Genomic DNA, 11,890 nt, shown 5'->3' with positions numbered 1-11,890 from the left:
CCAGGACTAACGCTGGTATAGAAACTGTTAGACTACTGTTTTGGACCTCCCCATCTCCCACTATTTTTTAAATTCCTAAAACAAGTCAAATACTGTGTGAGGGATTTAACAGTCTTTGCTATGCTATTTTACGCGAGACAGGACTTTCATTGATGGGTGGAAACTACCTGGTACAAAATGCATTGAGGGGAAAGAGGAGACCGCTTGTGGGAGACAACGATGACGGTAGAGGTTCCTGAACTTCCTGTTGCCTCTTTTCTAGCCTGGTATCCCTGGCTGCCTGAGTAGTGAGCGTGGTGCTGTGTAGAGTGCTGTCCTGTAGGGGGCATTCTTTCCTCACCGTGGCCCAGAGAGGTAGATGAGACTTGGCTGGACCATAGAGAACGATAAGAGGCCTCTAGTGGCCAAAAGGCCGTAAAAGCATGGGCAACGTCATTGAGGGCTTCCAACATTTTAATTTAGTCAACTGCGTGGAACTTCCAACTTCATTGGCTGATCCCTCCTGGTGACCCTGTTGGAGTAATGTCCAACTGGGTCATCAGGCAGAATCAGCCAATCGTAAAGAAGAAAATTGACTACTTCAAAATGGAGATTGCCTTAAATGGTGCTGCTCATGCTGTCACAGACACTATAATGGCACAGATACAAAGATGAGTCCTCTATCTATCTCCATGGGCTGGACTGGACTCTGGGCTGCATGGCCTGTCATGGGTCTTGGAACGCCATTGGATGTTTGTTGAACACTGACGTCAACGAGGGACAGTGTGGGCCACTTCTGTTGTGCTGGTCATTGTTGCGACAGCCCTTCTTAAATTAGTCCATAACACACCTCTAGTTGCAACTGATCATATCATTGGCAAGCCATTTGAGATAAATCCAGCCCCCCCATCCATTTATTTTAGAGCCCTTACACATTGAAGAGATTTAGGGTCGTCATTTAACATGGAATGATTAACAAATTAATTGTCGATAAAATCTCATTTTCATATTGTATCCCATATATATAAAAACGAAAAAACAGCCTCTACAGTGATATCTATGGTATACAAAGAGAAACAATCTGCAAGATCACACTTTTTTGTGGTTATTGTTCTACAGCTTGGATCTGGATCCAGAGGTTCGCTGGGGAAAGACAAGCCTAGTCATCATCATCGTCGTCGTCATCATCATCATCATCATCCTCCCCTTCATCCTCAGCATCCCTCTTCCTCTTCTCCCCTTTGACTCCTGCCTTCTCTGCACAGGACAAAAACCAATCAAAATGTCAGAATTGGTCTGATAATTTTTTTTTTTTTTAAAGGGGTGACAATCATTTCTAATCAGGACCAAGTAAAAATGAACAATGGCAATCAAATCCAATTGGCATTTCCCTTAATTCAGAATTTGATGAAATTATATCCACAGGCTGTGTGGGAGTTGATACACAACCCACTGTATGTTCCGCACCCACATACCCATCTCAAAAACACCTGAGGGAAAACCAACACAGTACCACCAGTATACATCTGTTCAGTCACGTAACAAAGTCCACCCTGTAGACTGAATTACCACTAGCGAAACACTGCAAGAGAGGCTAACATGCTGACCTTAACGGTCGTGTTGCGTCACGTGCGCGAGCGTTGCAAAATAAAATTTACGCATACATGTTATTCAATCTTTGCACCCACACTGCTCGCGAGCGTCTGCGTTGCCAGGCGCTAAAATAGAAGTAGATTTTTTTTTGTGACGCAGAACGCGCTGCAAGTCCTGCCTCTCCCATCTCCTCATTGGTTTTTAGAAGCATATACCCAAGTGCCATCTTCTCATTGGTTTTTAGGAACATATACCCATGTGGGTGATTGAAAGACAAACTGAGGTCGGTTGCAGTACTGCACCTTATTATGAAAGTTAGTTGCCAATCACCATATAAAGTCCAAAGAAAAGAAGCCTGGAAGGAGGCGAGATGACTAGAAACGATTCGGTTTACCTTTTATCTGTGGATTAATTGTCGGAGTAGAGGACCTTGTACATTTCAGGTAAAATAACTCAATGTTTATATCCCAGGACAAATTAGCTAGCAACTGCAAGCTAGCTAGCTAAATTGCCATAAATGTCTAATGCTTTTTGACCTGTCCCCAAATTAATATAATTGGTTCAGAGTTTGTTTTGATATTTCAACCTGTGTATCGCGTTTGGTGTGGGGGGACAACATCAATTTGCGCACGATGGCGAGTGGTTTGGGCCTGGTGTAAGGAATCCATTTTGGTTTCACGTTGATGTAGTTCTCTTGCATCAAAGTACACTTTCAAAGGCTCCCCAATACCTCAGATCTAATGCGTACGTATGAGATAGTAGCTAAGTATTCTTCCTGGCAATTTATATAGGAGAGGTCTGATTTATACTCCTTGCACACACAGGTGAGTGTGCTGCTTACTGATGTAATCTCACAGTAGGCACAGCTTTCAAATCAGAGTGCAGAAGGAGTAGCTCACTTGCACACATGGGGCCTTTGGCTGCATTCACAAGGTAATAACTAAATGGCCTGAACCATCTCTGGATTACATGTCCACAACCTGCAATAACTGTAAAGTCGAAAGGAATGATCTTCCTAAAGTGCAGGGCGGTATTCTAACCTTGTTTTAAGTGTAGAGGGTAGACCTAGCTTGGCTCCAGCGGTCAATGCTAGCAACTGCTCTCAATGGGGGAATCACACACGGATCAGTGACAAATGAATACAAATCACACAGTGCTGAGGAACGGATCAATAGAAGTCAAACCCTCCTGTGTCAAAGAGCCAATGCCCCTTTGCTCTGAGTCATTGCCACAAATTGAGTAACAGCCAACCTGTGATCAATGTTAATAGAGACATTAGTATACAAAACATTAAGAACACCTGCTCTTTCCAGACTGACCAGGTGAAAGCTATGATCCCTTATTGATGTCACTTGCTAAATCCACTTCAAATCAGTGTAGATGCAAGGAATCATTTTTAAGCCTTGAGAAAATTGAGAATGTTTGCCATTCAGAGGGTGAATGGGCAAGACAAAAGATTTAAGTGCCTTTCAACAGGGTATTGTAGTAGGTGCCAGGTGCACCGGTTTCAGTGTGTCAAGAACTGCAACGCTGCTGGGTTATTCACGCTCAACAGTTTCCTGTCAATATCAAGAATGGTCCACCACCCAAAGGATATCCAGCCAACTTCACAACTGTAGGAAGCATTGAAGTCAACATGGGCCAGCATCCCTGTGGAACGCTTTCGACACCTTGTAGAGTCCATGCCCTGACAAATTGAGGACAAAATGGGGGAGTGCCGTGCAACTGAACATTAGGAAGGTGTTCCAAATGTTTGGTATACCTGGTGTATGTTGACTACATCAATAGATCTGTGTCAGACAAACATATCTGACCCTTTCCAGGCTTGAGTCCATGTACTTGGGTTTGATTACTAGTGACAGGTCAGTAATAATTATTGTCCTCACCTTTTCCATCCTCCTCCTCTGCGTAGTCATCATCATCCTCCTCTTCATCCTTAGGGGTGGGAGGAGTTAACATTCTTTAATTAAGCATTGACTCGAGTCTTCGGAAATAAGACTAAGATGTTCTGAAAATAACATGACAAATTCCAGTTGTCTCACCTGGATCTTTTCCTTCATTAGGTAAGAGAGCCCAACCTCTCGTCCTTCCGAGACCTCCTCCTCCTCCTCGTCATCTTCATCATCATAGTCCCCTGTCGGTCCGGCTCCGTCCTCCCCCTCATCATCTATGATGAAGAAGCATTTCGTTCAAGAAAGTTTCCCTTAAATATCACTGACACCACATTGTTGTGTTGTGGTAGCCATACTCACCATCGGCGTCTGCCTCGGAGTCAGGGGCCTCGTTGTCCTCCTGGTCGAAGCCGTCCAGGTAGGTGACCTGAGGCAGCAGCTCAAAGATGCTCTCACGGTACTCCTCCAGTGTGGTGATTTCACAGTTAAACAGGTCCAGGCTCTTCAGGTTCTTCAGATTTTGCTGTGGTTTTAGAGAGAAGAGGTGAGAGCACAACATCCTATCAGACAATCCTTATTAATTAATTCTCTCCAAGTACTAGTCTCCTTGTGAATAGAATGATTAGTTTGTGCTATAATATCCGAAGCTAACAGTAGTTTTCCCAGATAATATAAAACCAGCAGCCTCAGGGTCGACTCTAGCCTTTTGGGGGCCCTAAACGAGATTTGGTTACCCACCTACCTACCTAGGCAAAACATGCCCTCTTGACGAGAAAAGTTTTGGTTTTAAAGTACATTTCCTGCTATTCTACACCTTTTTCCATGGAATGTAAAGAACATTTAGTCATTTTAAAGCAATTTTTCTGCAGTTATACACATTTTGCCATGAGGTGGAGAGAACATGTAGCAATTTTACAACAAATTTCATGCAAGTCTACAAATTTTGCCATGGGGTGGAGAGACATTTTTGCAGTTTTAAAGCTAGTTTCCTGCAATTCTACACATTTTGCCATGACTTATGCCATCATGATAGCTGAGTGAGAGTGACTAACAAAATCAACGGGGGCCCCTGGAAGTCAGGGCCATGATTACTGCAGGTTTAGATAGCTGGCTAGACTAACTTACCATTCTAAAATTTGTTAGCTGACATGGTTAATTGATTGACTCAGTGACTGACATAAGAGAAAAATTGCTGATGCACAACCAAATGTTTTACTTGCACCTTGTGTATTCTACAATACTAAGTCTCAACAATAAGTTATCGTTATTCATTGTGTATTTATTCCTTTGTTATAATTTTTCTATTTATTCCTAGTGTTTTTCTGTGTTTTCTTTCTGCATTGTTGAGAAAGCACTTCACTGTTAGTCTACACAGGTTGTTTACGAAGCATGTGACAAATACAATTTGACTTAAGACCTTGACTGAGTCCCAAAAAACGGTTTATGCCTGGAACCGCATAATGCTACAACTGTAGCATTACCGACTCTACTCACCAGGGCCTCAACGTTGCTCAGCTCCTTTATCTTGTTGCCACTCAGGTTTAGATACGTCAGGTTGGGGCACTTCTCTGAAAGTGTCTCCAAATGACCCGAGATGTTGTTGTCACTCAGCTCCAACTGTGAGGAAAGAATATAATAATTTCTTGATGAATCATTTAGGAAAAAAATATGTAATCCTGCATATCAAATATTGGTAATTGGAAGTGAAGCCAGAGTGGCTTATAATTCTGCTAACTAAATTATTTTCAGTGAGATAATTGATTGCTCAAAAAGATCCAGCTTCCCTACTCACCTTGCGCAGTTTGGGCAGTGAGGGTAGCTTTGCCAGGGAGGTGAGTCCAACGTTGACCATGCTGAGGAATTCCAGCTCCTTGAAGTCATCTGTCAGGCCCTCTACTTCACCATCACTGGTGCGGCAGTTATCCACCACCAGCTCGGCCACCTGTAGGAATAGTCATCACCATACATTGGACACTCTTGAAAATGAGATGGTGCATCTCAAGAGATTTCATCCTGTAAAATGGTAAATAAACAAATTCATTAAACCAAATTAAATGCTTAGCTAGTTTGTTGCATTTTTAATGACAAAGGCAAACATTTTGTTTGGTTTAATTCACCATTTTGTAATCTTATTGCATGTTGATTGGAAAAGCTGACCCTTGACCTAAAGTCAGCTGTTTCCTGTGAGAACACATGCCTTTTCAAAAATGTTCTGCTTGAATGCCATGTGTGGACACAAGACTGAAGCCCTGTCTGGAAAAACGCCACGGCTGGAGTAGCTGACTAGCTACAAGGCTTCAAAAGCGGTAACAATATAAATGTGCTAACCAATGATGTGTATAAACCCTGGATGACTGACAGGGGGCTGAAGCCACTGCACAGCCATCTTAGCACTCCTCCATTGTAAAAAAAAAAAAAAACATTTTGGAAGCTAAAGAAGTTATGAAATGTATGTCTACATTCTTTGACATTTATTATATTACAGACACGTTCATGCATACTTCAATTATATTATGTGCGCTAAACAAAAATAAAACATGAAAAACATTTTCCTTTATGTATTTTTTTTGTACTAATGTTACTGTCCCCACTATAATGACAAAAATACATATAACTTTGTCCTTTAAACATTTAATTGAAATACTGTAGAATTGCATTCATTCCTATGGAGGATTGGGGAGTGCCAATATGGCCGACTGGTGGCTTCAAAGCCTCTCAATGGCCAATACATACACTACATGACCAAAAGTATGTGGACACCTGCTCGTTGAACATTCATTCCAAAATCATGGGCATCAATATAACAGCCTCCACTCTTCTGGGAAGGTTTTCCACTAGATGTTGGAACATTGCTGCAGGGACTTCAGCAAGAAGAGCATTAGTGAGGTCGGGCACTGACGTTGGGCAATTTGGCCTGGCTCGCAGTCGGCATTCCAATTCATCTCAGAGGTGTTCAGAGGTCAGGGCTCTGTGCAGGCCAGTCAAGTTCTCCCACACCGATCGACAATTTTTGTATGGACCTCGCTTTGTGCATGGGAGCCTTGACATGATGAAACAGGAAAAGGGCCTTCCCCAAACTGCCACAAAGTTGGAAGCACAGAATCATCTAGAAAGTCATTTTATGCTGTAGCATTAAGATTTCCCTTCACTGGAACTAAGAGGCCTAGCCTGAACCATGAAAAACAGCCCACGACTATTATTCCTCCTCCACCAAACTTTACAGTTGGCACTATGCATTCAGGCAGGTAGCGTTCTCCTGGCATCCGTCAAACCCAGATTTGTCCGTCGGACTGCCAGATAGTTTAGAGTGATTCATCACTCTAGAGAAGGCGCTTCCAATGCTCCAGAGTTTAATCGCGGTGAGCTTTACACCACTCCAGCTGATCTTTGGCATTGTGCATGGTGATCTTAGGCCTGTGTGTGGCTGCTCGGCCATGGAATCCTATTTCATGAAGCTCCCGACGAACAGTTGTTGTGCTGACGTTGCTTCCCGGGGCAGTTTGGAACTCGGTAGTGAGTGTTGCAACCGAGGACAGACGCTTTTTACGTGCTTCAGCACACGGTGGTCCCGTTCTGTGAGCTTGTGTGGCATACCACTTTGCGGCTGAGCCGTTGTTGCTCCTAGATGTTTCCATTCACAATAACAGCACTTACAGTTGACCGGGGAAGCTCTAGCAGGGCTGAAATTTGACAAACTGACTTGTTGGAAAGGTGGCATCCTATGACCGTGCCACGTTGAAAGTCACTGAGCTCTCCAGTACGGGCCATTCTACGGCCAATGTTTGTCTATCGAAATTGCATGGCTGTGTGCTCGATTTTATAAACCCCATCAGCAACAGGTTTGGCTAAAAAAGCCGAATCCACTCATTTGAAAGAGTGTCCACATACTTTTGGTGATGTAGTGTAGCATCAGCAATCCAGGGATTACAGTGCATTCAGAAAGTATTCAGACCCCTTGACTTTTTCCACAATTTGTTACGTTAGCTTTATTCTAAAATGGATTACATTTTTAAAAATCCTCCATCTATACACAATACCCCCTAATGACAAAAGGAAAACAGGTTTTTATAAATGTTTGCAAATGTATAAAAATAAAAAAATACCTTATTTACATAAGTATTCAGACCCTTTGCTATAAGACTCGAAATTGAGCTCCGGTGAATCCTGTTTCCATTGATCAGCCTTGAGATGTTTCTACAGAGTCCACCTGTGGCAAATTCAATTGATTGGACATGATTTGGAAAGGCACACACCTGTCTATATAAGGTCCTACAGTTGACAGTGCATGTCAGAGCAAAAAACAAGCCATGAGGTCGAAGGAATTGTCCGCAGAGCTGAGACAGGATTGTCTCGAGGCACAGATCTGGGGAAGGGTACCAAAAATGTCTGCAGCATTGAAGGTCTCCAAGAACAGTGGCCTCCATCATTCTTAAATGGAAGAAGTTTGGAACCACCAAGACTCTTCCTAGAGCTGGCCGCCCGGCCAAACTGAGCAATCGGAGGAGAAGGGCCTTGGTCAGGGAGGTGACCCAGAACCCGATGGTCACTCTGACAGAGCTCCAGAGTTCCTCTGTGGAGGTGGGAGAACCTTCAAGTAGGACAACCATCTCTGCAGCACTCCACCAATTAGGCCATTATGGTAGAGTGGCCAGACGGAAGCAACTCCTCAGTAAAAGGCACGACAGCCTGCTTGGAGTTTGCCAACAGGCACCTAAAGGACTCTCAGACCATGAGAAATCAAGATTCTCTGGTCTGATGAAACAAAGATTGAACTCTTTGGCCTAAATGCCAAGCGTCACGTCTGGAGGAGACCTGGCAACATCCTTACGGTGAAGCATGGTGGTGGTAGCATCATCATGCTATGGGGGTGTTTTTTAGGTTTCCTTGATGAAAACCTGCTCCAGAGCGCTCAGAACATCAGACTTCGGCAAAGGTCCACCTTCCAACAGGACAACAACCCTAAGCACACAGCCAAGACAACGCAGGAGTGGCTTCGGGTCAAGTTTCTGAATGTCCTTGAGTTGCCCAGCCAGAGCCTGGACTTGAACCCTAACGAACATCTCTGGAGAGACCTGAAAATAGCTGTGCAGTGACACTCCCCACCCAACCTGACACAGCTTGAGAGGATCTGCAGAGAAGAATGGGAGAAACTCCCCAAATACAGGTGCGCCAAGCTTGTAGCGTCATACCCAAGAAGACTCGAGTCTAATCGCTCCCAAAGGTGCTTCAACAAAGTACAGAGTAAAGGGTCTGAATACTTATGTAAATGTCATATTTCCATTTATTTATTTTTTACATTTGCAAAAAAATCTAAAAACATGTTTTTGCTTTGTCAGTATCCGGTATTGTGTGTAGATTAATGAGAGGGGGAAACGATTTAATCAATTTTAGAATAAGGCTGTAAAGTCACAAAATGTGGAAAAAGTCAAGGGGTCTGAATGATTTCCGAATGCACTGTATGATTGTACCTTTTAAAATTGTAAATAATACGCTCCTCAAAAAAAGAGATGGTAAAGGAGGCTGGTATTGTCACAGCCTTAGTCTGGTTTAATCTTCACCTAATGCCTCTCGATTGTAAAGGACCAGTTCAGTGCACATCTCGATATTGTCGTTGAGTGAGAAACAGTGGAGATGTAGCCTACATCCTATTAATGGACTTCACTGCTGAATGCACAGCAGTTATGTAACTACAGAAATTGTAAGAGAAATAGGTTTGTCGAAGGCCAAAGTCAGTGGCATGAATGACTGGGGACCTGGTTTGTCAATCCTCAAACAAGCGCCGTCTCCGAGGGTTGGGGGATTTACTGTAGCCTAATCTACTAAATTGGGGGGAGGTCTGAGCCCCGCACGCCATCTGCCATATTACTTAAATTCATAAAACGCAGAACAGGACCGCAAACGCTGCTACACTTGAATGTGTACATATACGTTTTACAAAGACATCGTCGTCGTTAATCATCCCGAGGAAAAGCCTGTCGTTACATAATCACTACATCATGGAGGCAAAATAGACAACTTGCTTTCCGATGGGAGTACAAGTAGGCTATTTAAATGGCCGGCAGAGTGAATCGTATAGACTATATGAAATTCGCTTGGAAGTAGACTTTCTAAATTTGATTTAGGCCTACATGTAACGTTAGCCGTTTAATAGGCACAATTTATCCATTTACTTATCTAAATCGAGTTAAACTGGTTATCGCCGTCAAAATGTGCTCGTGTATAGATGTAACAAAATGACTTCCACTCCCCGCCCGTCAGAAACAGGGCTCAACAGCCTGTACTGTACAAAAAAATCCGCTACACTGACGCCACCGTAGACAGTGACTGCGCGTCTCGCTCCGACAACGGTCAGCTTGCGTGCATGCTGGTTTTATATTGCTTATAAATTCTTGCAGGCGCTGTTCATTCGAGTATTGATGTTTAAATCCCGTGGACTTTTAAAAATGCTACGGTAAAATAAATGGGTCTTAGCTAAAACCATTCGATTAGTAAAATGTCCGCTCAGAGAAACCAACCAGCTTGTTTTGACATTTGGTTAACCTGGTAAGATCTGTCAAAAGCATCGTTACGCATGGAAAGCTTGAGTTTTTAAATTCGACTGAAATAGTTATTTGCATCGGCATTCATATGGAATAACAACAGGCAACTTCCAAGACAAACCAATTAATCGCTTCCCGAAGGCTATCAAAAGTTATTTTACATTTCCATATCAGTTGTGAATTCTCTATTTGGATTAGCTTGCTATATTACAGGAGTCAACACGACGTCAGCTGAGCCCTATTACGATGTTATTGGCTTTTCACAATTTTTATTATTCTCACAACAATAGCATAATCGGAGCGGAATGTGTTCTTCATAATTATGCCCGCTCCGCCACCTTGAACATCCAATGGATCTCTGGCCGGGCGCAAGACAAGGAGGATGATGGCAAAGACAGTGTTGCAGATCAATAAAATGCTATTAGAATCACAAAGCGATCTAAATTGCTTTGTGGATACTTTCAGCTCGTTTTTGTACAGCAACCAACATATGTTGTGATCGGACGAATAATCAGAATCCAAAACTTTAAAAAACTTAGACCTAATCGGACTCGCATCCTCAGTTGTCAATGTGCAGAGCGGAGGCTCGTAAGAAATCCTGCTCTTCTCTGGGTTATCGGCTCGCATAGTTATCACCTCAAATTTAAGATAAATAATGGCAAGATAACTTACCTCCGCTGGTGTCCTATTCCTCAATTCTAAACTGATCCTCTTTTTCATCTCCATTATTAGTAAAATATAAAACACTAGGTTAACGTAAAATAAAAAAAATATGGCAATAAAATGTTCAACTCCAGAGTTTGGACCCACAGCTCGGTTTTCTTGTATGGCCACAGTTCCTCTACTGATCCTCCATGATACTTAGCACCCAGCCCCCTCTATCAAATCCCGCCCTATGAAGCTCTTGATAGGCCAGTTCTCTCTTCCTTCATCTTAATCGGATGATTGAAACGCCAATCAAACAGATCATGCCGCCTCCCGGGTGGCGCAGTGGTCTAGAGCACTGCATCGCAGTGCTATGCTGCGCCACCAGAGTCTGGGTTCGCGCCCAGGCTCTGTCGCAGCCGGCCGCGACCGGGAGGTCCGTGGGGCGACGCACAATTGGCTTAGCGTCGTCCGGGTTAGGGAGGGTTTGGCCGGTAGGGATATCCTTGTCTCATCGCGCTCCAGCGACTCCTGTGGCGGGCCGGGCGCAGTGCGCGCTAACCGAGGCGGGCGGGTGCACGGTGTTTCCTCCGACACATTGGTGCGGCTGGCTTCCGGGTTGGAGGCGCGCTGTGTTAAGAAGCAGTGCGGCTTGGTTGGGTTGTGCTTCGGAGGACGCATGACTTTCGACCTTCGTCTCTCCCGAGCCCGTACGGGAGTTGTAGCGATGAGACAAGATAGTAATTACTAGCGATTGGATACCACGAAAATTGGGGAGAAAAGGGGATAAAAAAAAAAAAAAAAAAAAAAAAAAAAAAAACAGATCATGCCGTTCAACATAATCCGCCTCTTACGACGGAGGTGATTGGTTGTGATTGCGCGCGCAGTAGATTTAGATGGGTCAACGCAAACGTCAATATCATCGTTTTAAACCACCCGGTCTTCCTTTTAAACCGTCGGGGGAGTCACTAGTTAACACAGCCACAAAGTCATAATTATGGTTAAACCCCACTAATTTAAAAAATGTATCTTATTAAAATCTGATTTTAAAAGTAACCGTAATTTTAACCACACTGCTAACCTTATGACTAACCCTAATCTTAAATTAAGAGCAAAAAGCTGCCGATCCGATTTTTCTCGAAAAAAAAAATTCTCCGGACTAAAGATCCTAAAACTTCTGCACATGTGCGGATCACGTTCTGCGCATGTGTTCATGTTCTGCTTTAAACACAGGCCATGTTC

The 11,890-nt window shown here is 43.5% G+C and overlaps 1 protein-coding gene across 1 annotated transcript; it reads right to left on the bottom strand.

Moving 5' to 3' along the window:
- Nucleotides 1–864: 864 nt before the first annotated feature.
- On the bottom strand, nucleotides 865–10,890 carry LOC139558955 (acidic leucine-rich nuclear phosphoprotein 32 family member E-like). Its single transcript, XM_071374485.1, has 7 exons — nucleotides 10,676–10,890; nucleotides 5,257–5,406; nucleotides 4,959–5,081; nucleotides 3,825–3,987; nucleotides 3,615–3,739; nucleotides 3,459–3,507; nucleotides 865–1,236 (listed from the first exon to the last, which is right to left on the bottom strand). The coding sequence occupies exons 1-7, from the start codon at nucleotides 10,727–10,729 to the stop codon at nucleotides 1,139–1,141; spliced, it is 762 nt and encodes a 253-aa protein (XP_071230586.1). The 5' UTR covers nucleotides 10,730–10,890; the 3' UTR covers nucleotides 865–1,138.
- Nucleotides 10,891–11,890: the final 1,000 nt, after the last annotated feature.

This window comes from Salvelinus alpinus, chromosome 29 (assembly GCF_045679555.1).
Source record: "Salvelinus alpinus chromosome 29, SLU_Salpinus.1, whole genome shotgun sequence".
In the NCBI taxonomy this organism is placed as follows: domain Eukaryota; kingdom Metazoa; phylum Chordata; class Actinopteri; order Salmoniformes; family Salmonidae; genus Salvelinus; species Salvelinus alpinus.
Note: the sequence above shows the minus strand (reverse complement) of the source record. Positions and strands in the feature narration are given on the sequence as shown.

Bases quoted from the DNA above. Each gene is read 5' to 3' on its own strand.
- LOC139558955 (XM_071374485.1), bottom strand. From the start codon at position 10,729: ATGGAGATGAAAAAGAGGATCAGTTTAGAATTGAGGAATAGGACACCA. The intron at 5,407-10,675 runs GTAAGTTATCTT...CTATTCCTACAG, and splicing joins GGAATAGGACACCAGCGGAG to GTGGCCGAGCTGGTGGTGGA. The intron at 3,988-4,958 runs GTGAGTAGAGTC...CTAAAACCACAG, and splicing joins TGAGCAACGTTGAGGCCCTG to CAAAATCTGAAGAACCTGAA.